This window comes from Podarcis cretensis (assembly GCF_951804945.1).
Source record: "Podarcis cretensis genome assembly, chromosome: 16".
NCBI classification, from domain to species: Eukaryota; Metazoa; Chordata; class Lepidosauria; order Squamata; family Lacertidae; genus Podarcis; species Podarcis cretensis.
Window position 1 is genome coordinate 32,383,361 of NC_137186.1, and position 22,232 is coordinate 32,405,592.

The following is a 22,232-nucleotide window of genomic DNA, read 5'->3' on the forward strand; positions in this document are numbered from 1 at the left end:
CAGCTCAGCTTCCTGTTTCGCACAGTGAGAAAAGCCCTCCCTCCCCACATCAAGGAATGGAGGCTGCTATTCCCACCCCACCCAGCAGCTGGTTTTCAGAATTATATACCTCTGAACCCAAGAGGTTCCATTCTGTTGTTTTGGCCAGTAGCCTTTGATTAGATTTATCTTCCACAAATTTTTCTAATCTCCCTTCACAGCCTCATCAATCTTGCAACAGCAAATTCTGTAAAATAATTCCACGTTGTGTGAAAGCGGGCTCTTTTGTTCCTCCTGAATCCACTGTCAATCCGTTTGATTGACTACGTTCGCACATAACAGTGAGCCAAGAATCTTTGGCTGGATGAACCACGTTGTACACAGGCCTCCTGCTGGTGCACACAGCCTGAAATCTCCTCTGCTCCTCGCCTTTTGCAAACAGGCAAACAAACAAGCTCAGTGCTACATCCAAGCCAGGGGTCAAGGTTTGGTTCTCTCTAATAAGCCACCCACGGGATGTGGGTTAAACCACAGAGCACAGGGCTTGCCGATCAGAAGGTCGGCGGTTCGAATCCCCACGACGGGGTGAACTCCCGTTGCTCGGTCCCTGCTCCTTCCAACCTAGCAGTTCGAAAGCACGTCAAAGTGCAAGTAGATAAACAGGTACCGCTCTGGCAGGAAGGTAAACGGCGTTTCCGTGCGCTGCTCTGGTTCACCAAAAGCAGCTTAGTCATGCTGGCCACATGACCCGGAAGCTGGACGCCGGCTCCCTCGGCCAATAAAGCGAGATGAGCACCGCAACCTCAGAGTCGGTCACGACTGGACCTAATGGTCGGGGTCCCTTTACCTTTACCTTTATTTGCCCTAATGAGTCAACCCTCCCTGAATAGAATTGTCCAGTGAAGCAGCTCAATAAAAAAGCTGTGATATTGTATGTTTTAAAGGAGGTGTGCATGAATGAAGCCCTGAGGAATCACCTGACTTTAATATGTACTTCCCAGGGTATTGAGTTACAGCACCTACTGTAAAGACCAGCTTACACAAAAGGCCACGAAAAGCAAACAGAATGTTTCCTTTGATCCAGGTATGCTTGCAAATAAACAGATTAGCCAGGTGGGTGCACCTTTCCTTACCCTTTTAGGGAAGAACAGACACCCACCACTAATTGCATGAGAACTCTATAGAGCTGTCTTTATTCTTCTGGAACAAGAGCTTCAAGCCCGCAAGCCAAGCATGATTTGGTGAGAAGCGTACAAGCTGCTAAGGTGTGGGGTTTCATTACAACCGTAGCGAAAACTTCCCCAGCCGTTGCCTGGTTCTGCTCTCCTTCATTTGAAGTTTGGACTCCTAAAACACAAATTGCACGCACACATGCGCACACAACCTCACATCCATGTTCTGCTGGCCCGTATTCTCTGGCTCCAGCAAAAAGACTCTTGTTCTGTCCTCACAAAAGGAGCTTTGTGAGTGTTGCTGCTATCAGCCAAAATAGGATGACAAGTCCAGGTTGAACAGCCACAGTGGCTGAGTTGCAAAAGCCCTGCTGCTGTGAACCCACCTGAAAGCAGCAGCGTCAAGGCCAGAAGTGATGTGGCATGGCGGAAATGAAGAGCTCTTCAAGGATAACAGTTTAAGTGTTTGTGGAGCTCAGAATCTGAAGGAACCCTTCTCCCATAGCAACGTACTGCATTTTCAAGTTCTATTTGGGAGGTTGGGTGAAAGGCAGATGGAGAAAGGACCTTTGTGGTGACTCATTGTTGGTGACCTGGTGGCTGCTAGTAACTCAGGAAAAACTCATAAGGCACAAAATCAGTGCCATTGAGGAGCCAGGTGTAATAATAAAATTTAAGGTCATTCATATATATATATATATATATATATATGGAGGGCTTCCACCTCCTCCAGCCCCGCAAGCTCCCAGAGTGATGCCAAAGCTGCACGCAGCTTCGGTATCGCTCTGGGTCCCGTTCTGGGGGCTGGGGGAGGGGGATGCTCAGGCTTCCCCCTCCTCCAGCCCCATGCCTGGGGGGGGGAAATAATTTTTTTCCCTTTATTCCCCCCCCCCCATCTAAGTGCGTCCTATGGGCCGGTGCGTCCTATAGGGCGAAAAATACGGTACATCTAGGACACTAGTTCCCCATCCCTGCTCATGGGATTTTTAACTGAATGGCAACTGAATGTTCATTCAGAGTCTGAATGAACTTTGAGTAGGAAGCCCTTGCTGAAGGCAAACAGGTCTGGTCAGTGCCTGCATGAAAGGATATGTAGACTGCCTTGCATTCCATGGTGGAAGAAAAGCAGAGCAAAAATGCAATAAAAAATAAATACAGTGAAGTTTGTAGTGCTTTGATTTTTTTATATATAAACACATATCCACTGTTGCGTGGGCCCGCAATGGCGCAAAAATGTGGTTACAAAGCACGAATCCACATGGATCCTCAGGGTTTTTGCATTGGGTCACCCCAAATTCACCATCAGATCACATAGCATGTCTATGGCTACAGCCTGCACCAAAAAACACACACATCCACTGTTGCGGGGGCCACAGTGGTGCAAAAACGTGGTTACAAAGCACAGATCCACATAGATTCTCAGGATTTTTGCACTGGGCTACCCCAAACTCACCGTCAAATCACATGTCTGTGGCCACAGCATGAACCACAAAAATCATACATCCACTGTTTCGTTCAGAATATTTTTTTTCTTGCTTTCCTCCTCTAAAAACTAGGTGCATCTTATGGTCAGGTGCATCTTATGGAGCGAAAAATATGGCATATAAAAACCAGGACGTGAAGGTCTTTAATAAATAAATGGAAACAAATTAAACATTCAGAGCCTGGGAGTCCTAACAGGCGTGACCACATGAGGTCCATGATTAGATCTCCTTTCTATTTATTTACTTACTTTGAAAAGTAGTTGTGGGGGGAATTTGCCGTTTTGTGTAGGGCAGTGACACCAGAGAAAGTTCTGCCTTCCCTCCCTGTACAATTTTTCCTGAGCCAAAGTGAAACCACCTACCCCAAGGGTTGAGGAACCTTTAAGCTGGGTGAGGGGCACATTCAGTAAGAGGTTGGCAGGAGCAGAACCAGCAGCAGATGGGACCAGATCCCAGAATGGGGAGGGACTTTTTTCCTCTCCCTCTTTCGACCACCCCATTTCAACCCTGTTCTTTCCCTTCTTAACCTGCCCCCGCCCCATGAAATTAGGCTGAGGACTGCATGGTGCCCATCACAGACCTGCTTGATGCTTCTGTTATTGTCTTCTGTCTATTACCCTTGGCGAGGCTAAAAGCAGCTTTGGGAAGGGGAGGGGGTGTGATTTCAATCAGGGAAATGGTGCAAGAAGAAAGGGTTAAGCACTCCCTCCAGGAGAACCAATCAAAAATCTCCCACTCCATATCCATTTTGGCCTTCAGGCTTCACGTTTTGAGGTGTGCAGCCGAAATGGCTAATGTTTCAAGGGGTCCCTTCTTCTCTGCCAATTTTATGCTATCAGCCATTGTGAGGTGATTGGAGGAAGGGGGGAGATTTACAAGCATTCTCCCTCCCCCCCCGCCCCAGTCTGTGAAACTTCTGCTGTCGGTAAAATAAATTCCTTTGACAGCATCGAGTTGAGGAGCCACCATTGTCCTTATAAGGAAGGCCCCTCTTGCACTCATCGACAGTCCAGGGACACATGAGGAATTCAGACTTTAGAAAAATAGCCTCAATTAATCTAGTCCCGTGTGCCCGCCCCTGCCCCCCCCCCCCCAAGAAGAGCACAGGAAGCAAAACAGACATCTGTCTTCTCCTAAATGCCTGACAGTCCATTGAAAACCGAAACCATAACACTTATCTCTCTCTGCCTGAGCCTGAAAAATTAAGGGTGGCATGGGAAAATTTATTTCCGACACTGTTAAGACAATAATCATTCTCCAGAATACACACACATTCCTTTGTCAACAACTCCCCCCTGAGATTGTTAACATTACTCCTGGCAATCCTCCTTACCTCTAAGATTATTGCATGTATCTGGGGTCTCCCCCTTTTTCCCCCTCTCCCTTCCCAGTAGAAAATATTCAAAGAGACAGATTTCTGTTCCTAATTTTGTGTACATCAGCAGCTGACTGCATGCAAGGAGACAGCTGCAATAGTTTTGGGTCAGGCGGCACAAAAGGCAATAAGAAAGACTTTCACTTCTTACAACATCCACAGGTGTTACACACACTCCTCAAGGAATGCAAACACGAGAAAGCACTTAGCGAGGAGAAGAATGCATATATGATGTCAGGGTCAAAGCCGCCGTTTAAGCACTCTACTAACCCACTAGCAGGACCCCCAACTCATCATTCCCGCAAAAGACAGACCATGCATTGTGGCAGACAGGGGTGCATTCCTAACAGATGAACGACAAGCTTTGCAACAGAGCTGAAGGTCACCCAATCACTCCTTTGGCCCCCGAGACAAGACCTTCATGCATCAGCGTCCATGCCTAACATCTTAGCTCACCCGTGACCCAGTTTATGGAGGGGGCCAACCAATTCAAGGAACAGTAACCACACTCAAGGCATGCCGTCTCTTAAACCGGATCGAAGCGACCCGGGTCTCAAAGCCTCGTTCAACTTTTCGCTGCCAAGGTATACAGCGAGCCCGTAAAGATCAAAGCAGGGCGGCAATTCTCTCCCTGTCACCATCCAATTAAAAGATGCATGCACAACTCAAAGCACCAACAAGTAACTTTTACTACCCCCTGCCGCACCAGAATTGACCCTTTTCCGGGTGCAAAGATTGAAAGCAACACAGCCGGGTTTAAAAACAGAAGAAAAAAACACGGGTTTCACATTTCACAGCTGACTAGATTCTGTTTTTTTCCATCAGAGTTTCTTCCATCTGCAAAGGTAAGTGAGCAAACATTCATTGCAGAATAGCACAATTTCCCGTTTCTTAACAGGACCTGCATAAATTCACTACAAAGTTAAGCCAGAAATGTATTTCAGCACCTCCATTGTCCCTAGTGTTTCATGATATTGAACAGGGTCGTCTCCTCCTCAAAGAAGGAGCAGGGGGTCTCCCCTGGCCTAAAACTTTTGCTTTCATCCCCTCCAAAAATTTTCCTTTTCTACACATCCTAACAAAACCTGCGGTGGGCAAAAGCCAGAGCAGCAACAGCAGGACCAACAGACCTCTCCTCACCCTCCCCAACTTGGCAGGGCAGATCCTCATTCCCAGCTTTTCACGTCTCAAACGAGTTTCCCTGGATTTACTGAGCTGAGCTGGAAGGTCAAAGGAAACAATAGCCGGTTTCTCCCTCGACTCTTAGCACAGCAAAAGACAAAAAGCAAAATCTCTCTCCCTCTCTCCGAAAAGCTGGTTTAGGTGAGGAGACTTAAAACTGCTTTCTTTGCTTCTCTCTCTCTCTCTCTCTCTCTGGAGAAGAAGAAGAAAAACAGCTTGCCCTTCTCCAGCTCTCTCCCTCTCACACACAGGAAAACACTACATGCACACACATAAAATTAGGCGCCATCAACATCAAACACCTTCTCCACACACACACCCAAGAAACCTGAAAAGGCAGGCAGAGAAGAAAAGCAGGTGTCAAGTTAATCTACTAACCTGTCTGAGTTCTGCAGGCATTTATGCAAGGAATCAGTTTTGTAGTTCCCACCGGGCAAAAAATATTTTGAAAAAATAGATATTTATAATTAGGAAAAAATACATGAAGTCCCAAATCAATCCGGTTTGCAGGCAAGGTGTTTTAGGGAAGAGATCCGTCCCTCTTGCCTTGACAATCTGGAAGGCAATGGACTCTTTCCTCTCCCTCCCTCTCTAGTATTTGGAGAGCCCCTCAAATCGATCCAGAAGGGAAGCAGAACCAATCCGGAAAGGAGAAAAACGGCCGGCCCCCCAATCAAACCGGCTCTGAATGAAAGGAAGGAGGAGGAAGGTCTTCACATGCTTCTGATTTCACTCCCTCCCGCCTTTCTCCATTCCTGGGGGAGGAGGGGGAGCAGGAGAGGGCGGCGAAAAGCCCCAAACTGATGTCCTTCCTGTGCTGTTGCTCCTGGAGAGTGCCGATCTTCACAGCAAAGCTGTGGCTTGTGCAAACTCTCCCCGTTCGCCGCTTCAGGGGGCGGAAACTGACAGTCACAGCTGGAAGCTCCACTACAGCAGCCTCTGGCCACACCCAGCCAGCCAGCCTCTCCAGAGAGGCACGGTCGGCTCACACAGCAGACCCCACTGACAGCGTCGACCCAAGCCAGGCAAGCAAATTTCACTCTCTTTCGAAAGGAGTTGAGAACATGCCGGTTTGAAAGGCAAAGGGAAGCACCAGGTGCAACACCAGCAACAGGTGCCGCACACCTGCCTCCTCTGCGACCTCTTCTGGCGCATTTATCCTCTTTCGGAGACTTCCAAACAACACCAAAAGCTTCTCCAGGAATGTTAATTTTCGTACCTGGGTACACCTACGAAGTCACCCATGAAGGGCATCTATCACTGTCTTGTAGCACGTATTTCAGGAAAATACATGCGGCGTGTGTGCAATGACATCATGTGATGTCACACATGCAGTGCACGCACTCTTGCCCCTGAAACACGGAAATGCTCTCCCTGTAAACAAAATAAAACAAAATATCATCACAGTCAAAGAGGATCTGAGTGCCAGAGGGTGGATCTGCTAGCCAGTCTCTTCTGGAGGAGGTTACAGTGGTACTTCGGTTCTCGAACGTAATCCGTTCCAGAAGACTGTTCAGCTTCCGAAACATTCGAAAACCAAGGCGTGGCTTCCCATGGGTTGCAAGAGCTTCTTGCACTCAGCGGAAGCCGTGTCTCATGTTTGAGTTCCGAAAAATGTTCAAAAACAGAAGCATTTACTTCCGGGATTTTGGCGTTCGAGAACTGAAACGTTCGACAACACAGGCATTCGGTAACCAAGGTACCACTGTATAATATTTTTGCTCAGATTTGTTTGGCAACCCTCAGGATTCTCCTAATTCATACTGAAAACCTGTGCAATAGGATGGCTAAAGTGTTCGAGATGGAAGTGTCAATGAACATTTGGCTTCTACAGAAATGCAAGCAGACAATAACAGATAAAAAAAAGGGGGGGAGAGAAATCTAGGAGTGCACTGATAGGGTCACAACACTAAATTTTTATAGTCCCTTCCACAAAACATTCCACTTTATGGTGCTTCCTTGGTGTTATTGCCACCTTGAAGGGTGATCCTGCACAACATTTATTTATTTATTTATTCAATTTATTTATCACTCTTTGGCTCAAAGGAGCCAAGGACATACAACAATATCGTCTAAAAATAGTCACGTTCTCTCAGTCAATGATTCCAGGGTTGCTGGGAATAGTATCTGTCAGCCACCAAATGCCTGGCTAAAGTGAAACATTTTCAAATCCCTCCTGACAGTCAATAATGAGGGAGACAGATGCACCACACCAGGGAGAGTATTCCACAAATGGGGAACCACCACTGAGGAGGCCCTGCCATGAATCAATGCCAACCAACACAATCGGAAATGAAGCAGGATAGCTATCCCAAAAAAATCAGGTTCAAAGAGTCCTGAAATCAGGATTGCATTATGAAGACTCAATAAAAAATATAATAATTTATTATTTATACCCCGCCCATCTGGCTGGGTTTCCCCAGCCACTCGGGGCGGCTTCTAACAAAACACTAAAATACAATAACCTATTAAACATTAAAAGCTTCCCTAAACAGGGCTGCCTTCAGATGTCTTCTAAAAGTCTGGTAGTTGTTGTTCTCTTTGACATCTGGTGGGAGGGCATTCCACAGGGCGGGGGCCACTACCGAGAAGGCCCTCTGCCTGGTTCCCTGTAACTTGGCTTCTCGCAGCGAGGGAACCGCCAGAAGGCCCTCGGTGCTGGACCTCAGTGTCTGGGCAGAACGATGGAGGTGGAGACGCTCTTTCATACTCTAGATCAGTGGTTCCTAACTTGGGGTCCGGAGACCCCTGAGGGTCCACAGCACCATCTCCTGCCAGAGACTCACTTGTTAATTGCACAGTGAAAGCCTTCCATGGATCATCCAGAACTCTGCTCGCGACCAGTGCCTGCTTGCTGGCAGGGGAAAATTTAGGAAAGAGCTGTTGGATGTGAGCTGGGATTTGGCACAAACCTCTGTCAGTTTCTTAGGGCTCTTGCAGTTGGAGGGGGCGGGGGGGGGGAGTGCAAACAACTTGCTCCATGGGGCAGGTTGAAATGTTTATCATTTTTTAAAAAATGTAATGGATCCTTACCTCTTGCTCTCTACTTTTTATTCTGATTTATGATTTTCCGTTTTATAAAAAAGGTAAAGGGACCCCTGACCCCTGGGGTTGCGGCGCTCATCTCGCTTTATTGGCCGAGGGAGCCAGCGTACAGCTTCCGGGTCATGTGGCCAGCATGATTAAGCCGCTTCTGGCGAACCAGAGCAGCACACATTGGAATAAATGGGTTTATTAAAAACCGTAATGACAATGCACTTTACATAAAAATTGTATGATTTAGTTAACATCTAATTTCACCACAGAGGACAGTGAGAAAAATAGTGTCATATTTGGCAGAATCTGAACTGCAGCAGAACAGAAACGGTGCTGCGTGCGATGAATACAAGGCAGAACAGGAGATGGGGAACAACATTATGGTGCCACATAGCTTAGTGAAAGCTAGCTTGGTCATAGACTGCTTTTTTAAGAGGTATTATCTATCCTATTCTTTTGCATAAATAGAACTGAGAAAGCAGGTCCTTTTACCCTCTTTATATCCCTTTGGTTGCCGGTTATGTATGTCTTACTCAAGATAGGTAAAGGGACCCCTGACCATTAGGTCCAGTCCTGGACGACTCTGGGGTTGTGGCGCTCATCTCGCTTTACTGGCCGAGGGAGCCGGCGTACAGCTTCCGGGTCATGTGGCCAGCATGACTAAGCCACTTCTGGTGAACCAGAGCAGCGCACGGAAACACCGTTTACCTTCCCGCCGGAGCAGTACCTATTTATCTACTTGCACTGGTGTGCTTTCGAACTGCTAGGTTGGCAGGAGCTGGGACCGAGCAATGGGAGCTCACCCCATTGCATGGATTTGAACTGCTGACCTTCTGATCAGCAAGTCCTAGGCTCTGTGGTTTAACCCACAATGCCACCCATGCCCCATATTCAGTTTTATACATTTCAATAATTTCACAATTATTGTAGCATTTCAAAACAGATGGACAGCAGAATCCTACTAAATTAAAAAGCTGGTTGTTCCTACTGGGTAATCAGCAAGAATAAAAAACTCACTCCACATAAGTACTGTATTTAACTCATTAATCTCTTTAAACCAGGGATGATATGGGCACAGGAGGACTAAACTTGTTGTTGCTGCTGCTGCTGCTGCTGCTATTACAAACATTACAAAAATCCAGCTGTTTTCTACTCAGTCTTCACCAAGACTTTATCAAGCCCTGACCAAGCCTTCACCTATGTCTTGGAAGGTGCGAGATCCCTCAGCCAGCAGAACCATATGCTGCAAAGTTTTGCTAAAATGTGCCATCTCAGATTACAAGTAAGGAATAGCATGTCTGAATATGAAAACACCTTCTGCATATAGAACACTTGCAAGTTAAGGACACAATTAGTTTTTTTATTATTATTCAGTTGTAGTAAAGCAATGAAGATAAGTTTTTCCTACTGTCTGGGGATAAGCAATATGTGGTAACAACTTTTATGGTCTGTTTTTTAGCATACCTAAAATTCTTTGCTTATTAGGGGCTACCCCACATTTTCTTCCCCAAAAAATGCTTTGCACATGTACGTAGCTACAATAGAGTTATCAAAATTTTCAAAAGTAGGGGTTCCATGGCTTGGCTTTTGAAAAATAGGGGGTCGTCAGCAAATAGCTAATTGGGAGCTACTGCTCTAGGTTCTTTTCAGCTCAGATAACCCTTTCACCTTTAAACGAACTAACAAAATCTTTAAATACATTATAAGCAGGAAGCTGGCTAAGGAGAGCTTGGATGACAAGGAAGTCAACATTGTGCTAAACGAGGAAAGGAAGAGGGTTATTTGCATCTTCCCAGCAGAAGATGTAGAGCTGATCTCTGTGCCTAAACTAACTTTGTCAGGCAAGAGATGTGGACTGTTGGCTCTTCCTGCCCTCATGTGGTGGCCCTGCCCTCAGATTTAATCATTCTGGATTAAAGCTTTTAAAGTACATTTCTCCTAAATATTTTTATTAAGTTTTAATAACAACAGGCAGATACAGAAAGAAGAAATGCAAGAAGGTGTGTGTGTGTGTGTGTGTGTGTGTGTGTGTGTGTGTTTAGTTTGACAGTGGCATGGCCCATAATTGTCAATTTTTTGAAGACCTTGACCTCTTGTACTTTTTTTTCTATTTCTTTTTTTTTCCTTCTCACTTTATTTTCATAAATGAAACTCTTTTAATAAAATATTGGTTTTCTTTTTTTTTTTTAAAGGGGTTTTGAAGACTTGTGATCTCAATCATCGGGATTATTGATATTTGAAGACTTGGCAAATGGCCTTTCCTTTTTTTGGGGGGGGGGGCGGATCTTTCATAAGTTAAAAATGTCAAGGGGCCAAAGTGCTGGAGATTGCTTCTTTGGCATATATAAAAAATAGTTTTACTTCATACACAAACACAGCAGCTCAGGAGTGACAGCAAACTACAGGTCTGTGAACGTGTCTGGATTTAGCACAGTTCAAAGTTGCTTATTAAATTCTATTTTGAAATTTAAAAATAGTTTTAATTTGGACCATGGAACCCTTTGAAATTATAGATCACACACCCTTTTCCTTTTGGTGCTTTTTTTTCCCTATTGACTCATTAAATCACATAACTGTATCTTATATTTCTTTACTGACCATTTACTCTCCTTCCTTGGAGGTTTTTAAGCACAGCTTGGATGGCCATCTGTCATGGGTGCTTTAGTTGAGATCCTTGCACTGCAGAGGGTTGGACTAGATGATCTTCAGATGACTCACTCTACAATTCTATGACTCTATGATTCTTTCTTAAGTGCCATCATCTCCAAAGCCATGAAGCCAAATCACACCAATGCTAAATCAACCACTAAATGATGTAGACAGCACCATCCGCAAACAAGCAAGCAAGCAAGCAATATTTTCAGGATATTTCAGTACATTTTCGGGACAGGCAAACTGAACCATTTTGGTTTCCCTTAGCTTCTCATTATTTCCCATCTTAAGTTTAGTCTTGTACATTTCTGCATCTGTCTGTAATGCTTTTAGGGCCTTGTGAAAATTCACAAGGCCCTAAAATATTTGTGATCCCCGCACACAAATATACACACATATGTGCTCGCTTCAGCAGCATATATACACAAATATACACACATTTGTATGCAATTTCACCCAATATGCTCATTTCTGCAAAGCGATTTTCCCGAAAAGAACCCATTTCTCTGTGTGTGTGTTTTTCCATGAAGAAGAGGGGGAGGAGGAGGAGGAGGAGGAGGAGGAGGAGGAGGAGGAGGAGGAGGAGGAGTTTGGATTTGATATCCCACTTTATCACTATGTGAAGGAGCCTCAAAGCGGCTAACAATCTCCTTTCCCTTCCTCCCCCACAACAAACACTCTGTGAGGTGAGTGGGGCTGAGAGACTTCAGAGAAGTGTGACTAGCCCAAGGTCACCCAGCAGCTGCATGTGGAGGAGCGGGGAAGCGAACCCAGTTCACCAGGTTACGAGTCTACCACTCTTAACCACTACACCACACTGGTATGGAATGGAATGCAGCCCTATATATCCACTTGTGTCCATATTACTTGGCTGAAAAGCTGCATTGCAAAATTCAGAGAAGGGCGGATTTTAAAGGATGGCTCCCTTTCAGATCTCAGAATGTTTGGGAAAGTGCGAATTAGGTTTACCTTTGAACATGAACTGAGTCGAATTTCTCCCCTTCTCCAACTGGAAGCCAGAATTTTGGGAGTTCCAACTCAGATTTCCCTCCTCTCATCCACGGCACTCATGGGCTGGCTTGGGTCAAAAGTCACACAGTCTCAGTCTAATCTACCTCATGGGGGCTGGTGCTGGGAGAAAATGGAACAATCCCACGCATGCTCCTCAGAGGAAGAGTGGGGTGCAAATATCCTGAATCCTGAAGACTTGTGTGAGCCTAGCTAAGGGGTCCAAAAGGCCCACACTCTCCCTTGCCAAGCGGGAGAGAGATGCGCAGCCTTCAACAACAGAAAAAGCCAAATCCGGAAGTCAGGTCACATAGATTGCTGTTTATTTTTAGAGAAGGCATTTTCACACTGCAAAGCTCCCTTCTTTCATCCTTCTCTCTCTCTCTCTGCCTCCTCCCATTTCCAGCATCTCTTATGCTCCCCCCACCCTCAGCTTCTCCTAGAAAATGCTTCCACTGTTTGGAGTAATCACGTGCTGGTTGCATCAATCAAATGACAAGAATCTCAGGGAGGAATGAAGCATTTCCAGACCATTCATCCCGACTTCTCGCTTTCAAATAAAACTCTCTCAGAGGTTGCATCTGGACTATTTTGTGTTCTACCACCAGAAAACTAAGCAGCATAATAAAGACCGGGGGTCAATTCTCCCCCTCTCCATCCCGCAATAGTCTGTTTGCAACTACAAACATCTGGCAGAAAAGACCCTGTGCTTTTAAGTCATTTAAAATAAAACAAATCTCAGCTGCTCAGATATTCTTTTCAAGTTGTAGCAATATGATGGGTGCTTAGCTAGAAGAGGCATTTCCACCTAGACATGAATTTGCAAATGGTATCTTAAAATAGACGGCGAAGGGAATAAATTCACACAGGCATGGGAAGAAATTCACAGAAGGAAGGGGAGCAAGGAAACGTCACAGGGGAAATGAAGACCAGGCAGCCATGAGGCTCGTGCTTAACTCACAACTGGCCCTTGCTGATCAGTGGCAGGGAACATACCGTATTTTTCACTCTATAGGACGCACCGGACCATAGGACGGGGAGAACAGGGGGAAAAAAATTTCTTGTTCTCCCCCTCTAAAACAAGGTGCGTTCAAGGTGCATTCACCCAAAGCCTCCAGAGCGCAGCGGGAGTTTTCAGGCAGCTACCACCCCCAAGCTAGAACAGCGAGACTGTCTCACTGTTCTGGCTTTGGGGACAGCCTTTGTAGCCTCCACAGGGCAGCGGGGTGAAGGCACCCCGCTGCCCTGCAGAGGCTTTGCGCGCAGCCATCCCCAAGCTAGAACAGCTAGACGGAGTGCTCCGCAGCGCTCCATCTCCCTGTTCTGGCTTTGGGCTTAGCCGCGCAGCCTGCATTCGCTCTATAGGACACACTTTCCCCTCAATTTTTGGAGGGGGGAAAGTGTGTCCTATAGAACGAAAAATATGGTATTTGGCATGCCAAAAGACCCCCCAGCATCTTCAGGTAAGGCTGGGAACGTACTTGGCTAAAATCATGGACAGATAGACAACGCTAAGCTAGGAGGACCTCCATTGTCGGAGGCAGTATGCTGGGAATCACAGGTGGAGAGATTGCTCTTGCACTCAGATTCTGCTGCTTTCATATGCATTGTGTTGGCCACTGTGAGAACAGAAGGCTAAACTAGAATCAAGGGTCAGCAAACTTTTTCAGCAGGGGGCCGGTCCACTGTCCCTCAGACCTTGTGGCGGGGGGTGGTGGTGGACTATATTTTGAAGAAGAAAAAATGAACACATTCCTATGTCCCACAAATAACCTAGAGATGCATTTTAAATAAAAGGACACGTTCTACTCATGTAAAAACACGCTGATTCCTGGACTGTCCGCTGGCCAGATTTAGAAGGTGATTGGGCCCGATCCGGCCCCCGGGCCTTAGTTTGCCTACCCATGGACTAGATGGGCCACTGGCATCACCTAGCAACTCTCTTCTTACCTTCTTATGTCTTATGATCCAGGTCAGTTTAAGGCAGCAACCAATACAACTCTTAAGGGCATGGCCCATAGCTTGGTGGTACAGCACATGAAAAGCTCCAAATTAAATCCTTTGCATCTCCACATCAGGCTGAGAAAGGCCTCTCAAGAGCTGCTACCAGTCTATGTAGACACTACTGTACTAGACATCTTGCTACATTTTTTAGATCTGCTTTTCCTTCCCAACCGCTGACCATGTTTTTGAAGCTCCCGTTTCTCTTTACATTAGGCTGGCACAAGGAAAGGAGAGGACTAGCTCTTCCCTTCTCAGAAATTCAAGATGAAAAAATGTAAAAGGTCTAATCTCTTCCCCACCCTACCTGCCAGCACTGGATTCACCAACCCACACCCTCAAGCTGGCTCAGTAAATTGTCTGCCTCCTTGCCCCTTGACTTGAGGGTTACAAATAGCTTCTCCCACATCCTTGAAAAACATTTAACAATCTATTGTCACTCCATTAGGCAATGCTTCTGATTTCCTGTTTAATATCTCTCTCTCTCTCTCTCTCTCTCTCTCTCTCTCCAGTGCCATTCTCATTCTGTCCTGTAAACTACTCCACAAACCCACAACAAGATCCTCTGTCTTAAGCTTTCTAGTGGTCCAGCAAAGATGGCTCAAAATCAAGGGTTTCCATCACAACTAGAAGCAGTGGACATATGCCACACATGAACCATTAACAACCTTCACCATGCACACACATGCAGTGTAATACAACCTTCCAAACAGCTGCTAATTATGGTTTGATCTGGTGATTGGTCCTCCTGGTCTTCATGTGCCGCCTGCTCTGCACAACCACTACACAACTGCACCTGGGTCCACAGGCAACAGGCAGAAAAATAATCAAGTGGTCTTCCAAGACCCTTGTAAATTTTATAGTGGTACAGTTGGGTTTGGAAGCCACTGCTCTAGGTAAAATCTCTCTCTCTCTCTCTCTCTCTCTCTCTCTCTCTCTCTCACTGGCCCCATATTCACTGAACATCTAACAGTATCATACCACTTTAAATAGTCATGGCTTCTGGGAGCTGTAGTTTATTAAGGGTGCTGGGAGTTGGTAGGAGACCACTCCACTATTCCCCTCAGAAAGCTACAATTCCCAGATTTTCATGGGAAGAGGGATTGATTATTAAACTACTCAGAACTTTAGGTCTCCTACCAACTCCCAGCACCCATAACTGTTTAAAGTAGCCTTTCTCAACCTGTGGGTCCCCATATGTTGTTGGACTACAACTTCCATCACCCCTAGCTAGCAAGGCCAGAGCTCAGGGATGATGGGAGTTGTAGTCCAACAACATCTGGGGACCCACAGGTTGAGAAGCACTGGTTTAAATGGATATGATACTGTTTGAAATGTCTAGTGCAGATGGGCTTCTCTCTCTCTCTCTCTCTCTTTTCTGTCTCTCTGACTTAAGCTCTATCACAACCCCGCTGCTGTCCAAAATCCTAATAAAGTCTATGAATATGATGCGATTCTCCTTGAAGTCACTTAGAGGTGCTTTATCACAGCAGATGTGGAGTCTAATCATCCACAGGTCTACTCAGACCAAACTGTCCAATGTGCCTTTGCTCCAGGAAAGTGTGCAGAGGATTGCAATCATTTGTTTTTGTTTGCAAGGACACTTTGACATATTGCCTGGTCCTTTCATCTTAAAGGGCACAGCAACTCTTCCTAAGAATCACAACAAGGTCTATCACAGGGTGTGATCTCAAATGCAAGAGGTTCACAGCTCAAAAGGAAAAGGAAAATCATTATAACAGTACCGACACCTATGGAGTCCACAGAAGATCATGAACCTCGGCGGACTGATTGATCTGCAGCTACCCCCTTTGACCTGCTAGGTGTGATAAACGGAGAATCTACATTTTGCCAAAGGAAGGAGCCAGCACAGCTTAAATATTCAGGTCACGGGTTTCCTTATGGAAAAGACTGGCCACTGGAATGGAAATAAACTTATTATTTAATTCCCCAAAAGCAATGGGAAATTTGGGGTGGGGGAAAGAGTTGCAAGGTCAGATTCCCTTGGAGGTTGGCCCTTGTATAAACAAAAAGCGGAAAAGATAAATTTATAACATAGGAATCTTGCCTTCTCCTGAGTCAGATCTTTGGTCTGTCTAGTTCAGCACTGTTTACTCTGGCCAGTACCAGCTGTCCAAGATTTTTGACAGGAGTCTCTCCCAGATCTACCTGGAAATACCAGGGATTGAACCTGGGACCTTCAGCACACAGGACATCTGCTCTACCACTAAGCTACGGCCCCTGCTCTAAACCACAGTAAGATTAGGACCTCAGGATCATATGAACTGCCATATACTGAGTCAGATCATTGGACCTACCTAGCTCCGTATTATGTACTATGATGGCTGGGATAGCTCAGTCCATAGAACATGAGACTCTTAACTTCAAAGCCATGGGTTCGAGCCCCACATTGGGCAAAAGATTCCTGCAATACAGGAGATTGAACTAGATGAGCCTCATAGTCCTTTCCACCTTTACAATTCTGATAATTCTATCAGATGCTCTTCAGGGTTTCAGGCAAGGCTGGCTCTCCCAGCCCTACCTGGAGACAGTAGTGCGACTCATGCAACACGTTGGCCATTAATAGACACAGAACAATAATTATACATACTTAATACAAAAAAATACAAAACATTAAACAAAGCCACAAAGACTTGCGAACTACCCAGCCTAAAATGAACTTATAATGTCTGGTTTCAATAGATTTTTCAACTTATCTTTTAGATAAGTTCATGAAGATACCAACAAAAGGTAAGTTCGGTGATATTCACAATACTGAGAGATGCTAGTAGAGTTGTAAAAAGGTAAAGGGACCCCTGACCATTAGGCCCAGTCGTGACCGACTCTGGAGTTGTGTCTCTCATCTCGCTTTACTGGCTGAGGGAGCCGGCGTACAGCTTCCGGGTCATGTGGCCAGGATGACTAAGCCGCTTCTGGCGAACCAGAGCAGTGCACTGAAACGCTGTTTACCTTCCCGTCGGAGCAGTACCTATTTATCTACTTGCACTTTGACGTGCTTTCAAACTGCTAGGTTGGCAGGAGCAGGGACTGAGCAACGGGAGCTCACCCCCTCACGGGTATTCAAACCGCCGACCTTCTGATCGGCAAGTCCTAGGCTCTGTGGTTTAACCCACAGCGCCACCCAGTAGAATTGTAGATAGATGTTAATAAAGTTGTAGACAATGAAGTTGTAGACGACAGGGTGCTGGCGTTTTGCACCTGTTTTGCCCTGCCAGTTCAAGTAATCAAAAGGCAACTGTTTGCCCCTGATGAGGCCCTTTAACTGTGGCATGCAGGTAGGACACTCCAAAGATAGTTTTGCGGGCTTCTTCAGTGGTCTAATCTCAAAGTCTTGATGTGTATATTGATATTAAATCTTATAGAGAATACTCTTTCTTGGCTTATGCTTAAGAGACTGATTTGGAGACAGACAGAGCTATGGTCCTTCCCAACTACTGTTGCAGAAAATGGATAAAGATCTCCAACAGGAACAGTCCCAGTCCCAAACCAGAATTCTCAGAAACCCCTTAATCCCCAAAGAAGAAGATAAACCCAAGTAGCTTTTTTGCCCAGCTTCTGTCACCTAACACAATCAGGGTCTTTTTCAAACTCTCAGTAGCAGTTTCTGGGTCAGCCTTTGAAACTAAAGCCTAGTTCACACATGTATGCTTGGCACTTGATTACTGCAATACCAAGTGACTCCCTCTGCACCTGTGATGGAACCCTTGCCATTGTTAACCCCACATAGAGGTCTGAAGATACTTGCAAAACCACACACAATGAAGTTGTTTGTTGTAGAAAACACATAACCTGGGTAGAAAAGTTTCTAGTTCTGGTCTGTCTAGAGAAAAACGAGGCACCCATGCCTGCTCCTTTATGCCATCAGAAGATAAATAAAGAGGACATATAATCTTGAGGTCCGAAATAGAAGCAGGAGGAGGACATTGTAAAACAGGGTGTAACCTGTTAGGGTCAAATTTGGGCCTCGCTCCCCCCACCCATGCAACAAAGCAGTGTGTGCCCCACAGGTTCCATATTGAAGTACTATACTTTTGTGGCCCACTTACAGTAGAATGAAAAGTTGGACCACCCTGCTTCAGAGGCTCAACCTCCTCTTGCTTGGAGCTATCCGTGGTCCTGTAATCCCTCAGCAACCTTGCCTCCTTCTCTATGGGCTTCCAGCACTGGACCCCAACATAACACTGGACCCAAATCAACATGAGGCCAATTGCAAACATCACAACACAAGATATTCACAAAGAGAAACCAAGTCTTCACTTCTGCTCTGCAGAAAAGACTTGGAAATCCATTTCAATTCAGCCAGTACCCAGAGCACTTGGTGCCCCCAAAAACAAAATCTAGACCTTGGAGAAGTTGACACAAGCCTATCCGCCACTCCCATTTTGTTGACTTTACTCAAATTATGTTCTCGGGGAACAGAATGCACACTAAAAACCAAATCTCATCACCAAGAAGTGCTCCAATTTACAATTGTACTGCGTACGAGAGTCGGTCTGGAGTGTACTGCTGGAGTATGAAGGAGCCCAGGAACCCCAGGTAACAAGGTGGGGAGGACAACCACCATGCTATACAATAAAAGGCTGACTAAAAGTCCAGGCTACCTCAAGGTGTAGCCTATACATGCAGCAATACGAGGTAGCAGAACAGACTGCATTACCTGAGACTGCAGGTGGATTGACCATTTACTGAACATGCTGCAGAGACAACACCAGCACAGCTGTTTCTATTTGGCGATGGGGCCATAATTCAGTGATTTGCATGCAGAAGGTCCCCAGTTCAATCCCTGATATCTTCAGGTAGGGCTAGGGAAACCCCTTGTCTAAAACCCTGAAGGGGTGCTGGCAGTCAGAGTGGAAAATACTGAGCTAGATCAGGCATGGGAAAACTTGGCCCCTCCAGATTTCTGGGACTACAACTCCCATCATCCCTAGCTAACAGGACCAGTGGTCAGGGATGATGGGAGCTGTAGTCCCAAAACATCTGGAGGGCCGAGTTTGCCTATGCCTGAGCTAGATGGACTAAGTCTCTGACCATGCAAAGCAGCTTCTATCAGATACCCATCTCCCTACTATGCATTATTATTATTATTATTATTATTATTATTATTATTATTATTACAGTGATACCTCGGGTTAAGTACTTAATTCATTCCGGAGGTCCGTTCTTAACCTGAAACTGTTCTTAATCTCAAGCACCACTTTAGCTAATGGGGCCTCCTGCTGCCACTGCGCCGCCGGAGCACGATTTCTGTTCTCATCCTCAAGCAAAGTTCTTAACCTAAGGTACTGTTTCTGGGTTAGCGGAGTCTGTAACCTGAAGCGTATGTAACCCGAGGTACCACTGTATTATTATTAGCTTTTAAATACGTCTTGTGGCAATTTACAAACGATAAAAACAGCTAGAAACATGTTCTTAAAATTGCTTTTACAAATAGGTGAGGACAGTTTAAAAACAATACACGATTGGGTTCCAGGTCATTGCGCACATCAGTGGTTGGGCATAGGCCCATTCCACCTCCACCCTTGCCCCCTTCTGGGGCCAAAAACAATGTGCATCAATTGGACATGCTCAAAATGGCCACTGCCATTCTTAAGAAAGAACAAAACCCTTAAATAGGGGAGGAACGGAAAAGCAGCCCAGCATAGAATAAGCATGCTCATTGGTCAAAGAATGCTGATTGTCTTGAATCAATGGATTCAAAAAACAAGGAGATTCCAAATAAACGTTAGGAAGAACTTCCTGATGCAAGAGCTGTAGTCCAAGGACTACCTTGGAAGGTGGTGGACTCTCCTTCCTTAGAGGTTTTTAAACAGAGGTTGGATGGCCATCTGCCAGGGATTCTTTAGCTGCGATTCCTACGTTGCAGGGGGTTGGACTAGATGACCCTCGGGACCCTTTCCAACCTTACACTTCTATATGGCTGCTGAGGTGGGGGACAGGAAACCGGGGTGGCGAATTGAGTATCCTGGAGAGGAGTGTGTCCAGCTGACTGAAACTCTGAGCTTGAGCACTCCTCGTTGCCGTGATTTGTTCTAGGTCTCCCTTCAGTTTTAACAATCCTCAGTTTTAGTGGCCCTGAGCCTCACGTGCATATGCCTAAGTCTGACACTCCAGACAGTCACCTTGCAATATATGCAGCTTCTGCCCTTGCAATCCATTCCAATCTTTTCACAACATCCAACTACAGTGGTGTCCCGCAAGACGAACACCTCGCAAGACGGAAAACCCACTAGACGAAAGGGTTTTCCGTTTTGGAGGCGCTTCGCAAAACGAATTTCCCTATGGGCTTGCTTCGCAAGACGAAAATGTCTTGCGAGTTCCTGCGGGGTTTTTTCCCTTCCCCCCCTTTTCCTAAGCTGCTAAGCCGCTTAACAGCTGATCGCTAAAAGCCGCTAAACCGCTAATAGCGCTAATCCGCTAAGCTGTCAATGGGCTTGCTTCGCAAGACGAAAAAACCGCTGTACGAAGAGCCTCACGGAACGGATTAATTTCGTCTTGTGAGGCACCACTGTACCTCATTTCCCAACATGTGTTGACCAGGCCTAAGCTTGAGCTCTTTGAAGGATGTTATATATAATGCATATACAGTGGTGCCCCGCAAGACGAATGCCTCGCAAGACGGAAAACTCGCTAGACGAAAGAGTTTTCCGTTTTGGAGGTGCTTCGCAAAACGAATTTCCTATGGGCTTGCTTCGCAAGACGAAAATGTCTTGTGAGTTTTTCCGACTTTTTTTCCCTCCCCCCCCTTTTCTAAGCCGCTAAGCCGCTTATCTGCTTATCCACTAAGCCGAGAAGCTGCTAAAAGCCGCTAATAGCGCTAAGCCGCTAAGCCGTCAATGGGCTTGCTTCGCAAGACGAAAAAACCGCTAGACGAAGAGACTCGTGGCATGGATTAATTTCGTCTTGCGAGGCACCACTGTATCAGCAGAGGGCATTGATAAATAGCCGGGTTAAGACCGCCGGCTGAAACGATAACGAAACTTAAGGTTTATTCCAAAATTTAGAGACGATATAAAAAAAGCCAGAAGAAGGAAGGAGGGAAGGAAGCTCCTAGGAGCAAGTATAAATGTAAAATGTAATGCAATATGTGTATGTAATAAAAACCAATAAAGATTATCTTGAAAAAAAGAAAAAGGAAAAAGAAACTTAAGGTTTATTCCTCCTAGCAAACCAAGCCATCTTGCGTACAGGCTTACACCTGGCCATCATGGAGTAATGAGGTTAACGAAAAAAGGCAGGTCCAACACTAACACCGAAGAAGCAGCAGGAAGGAAGTAAAGCCTGAGAGAGAAAACAATCTACAGGAAGTTAATCAAGAAGGAATCGGCGAGGGAAGAAGAGGTTGCTTTTCCGTCTACTGCCCCCCACTGGTTCGGGAAACAACCGACAAAATGGAAAAGGTGGCTGGTATACAAAACATGACCCACGAATAAATGTCTTTCTTAGTTACCATATTTTTCGCTCTATAGGACGCACGCGACCATAGGACGCACCTTGTTTTAGAGGGGGAGAACAAGAAAAAAAAAATTCTCCCCCTCTCTGCTCAGCGCCCCTTCAACGAAGCGGCAGGAGAAGCGGAGCCCCTTCCATTTCTCCTCCCGCTTGGCTCAATGGGCGCTGCGCAGCTCTCCCTCTCTGCTGAAGCCAGGAGAGTCTTGCTCTCCTGGCTTCAACGAAAGGAACCTGCACTCCGAAGGCTTCAGGTTCCTTTTGCTGAAGCCTGAAAAGCGAGAGGGGTCGGTGCGCACCAATCCCTCTCGCTCTCCAGGCTTCACATTGCTATCGCTGAAGCCAAGGAGCCTGCATTCGCGCCATAGGACGCACACACATTTCCCCTTAATTTTTGGAGGGGGAAAAGTGCATCCTATAGAGCGAATAATACGGTAAATGGACATTGGTAATGGAGACAGGGGTGGGGATGATGCATAACGCAGAGGGGACAAGCAATAAGAGCAGGCAGTTTACCTGCAGGACCAGCTGCTGCCAGGCGGTTGCCAGGGGCTGAGCACTGCCAATGTTGCACATGGTCACTCGGTCGGAGGGCTGATTGGCGCGTTCGAGTTGCAAGGAGACATTGCGCCGCTCCTCTTCGAGGGCCCGGGTGAGGCGCTCGAAACGAGCCTCTTGCTCCTTAACGGATGCCAAAATGCTGGCAGCAGACCTGATATCATAGTCTTCCATGACTGGGCTCAGACTGTCTTGCCTGTTCACTGATATGGGCCAATGACAAAGGTCAGGGAAAGGGTGGGGGGAAAGGAGACACAGGTCAGAGGTCAGGAATGAAAAGGAAAAGGAAAACGGCACAGGTTAATTAGTCTGCGA

At 46.1% G+C, this 22,232-nt stretch overlaps 1 protein-coding gene across 9 annotated transcripts in view; it reads right to left on the minus strand.

The window, feature by feature from the left end:
• Positions 1-22,232, minus strand: part of ARVCF (ARVCF delta catenin family member) — a 331,955-nt gene that overhangs the window by 300,626 nt on the left and 9,097 nt on the right. For 8 of the 9 annotated variants that reach the window (XM_079956529.1, XM_079956526.1, XM_079956524.1 and 5 more), the window contains exon 2: positions 21,876-22,120. In XM_079956529.1, coding sequence (XP_079812655.1) covers positions 21,876-22,091 — 216 coding nt within the window. In that variant the 5' untranslated portion in view covers positions 22,092-22,120. Of the gene's footprint in view, positions 1-5,570; positions 6,127-21,875; positions 22,121-22,232 lie in introns of those variants that run through there. The other variant, XM_079956531.1, reaches the window with a different exon arrangement.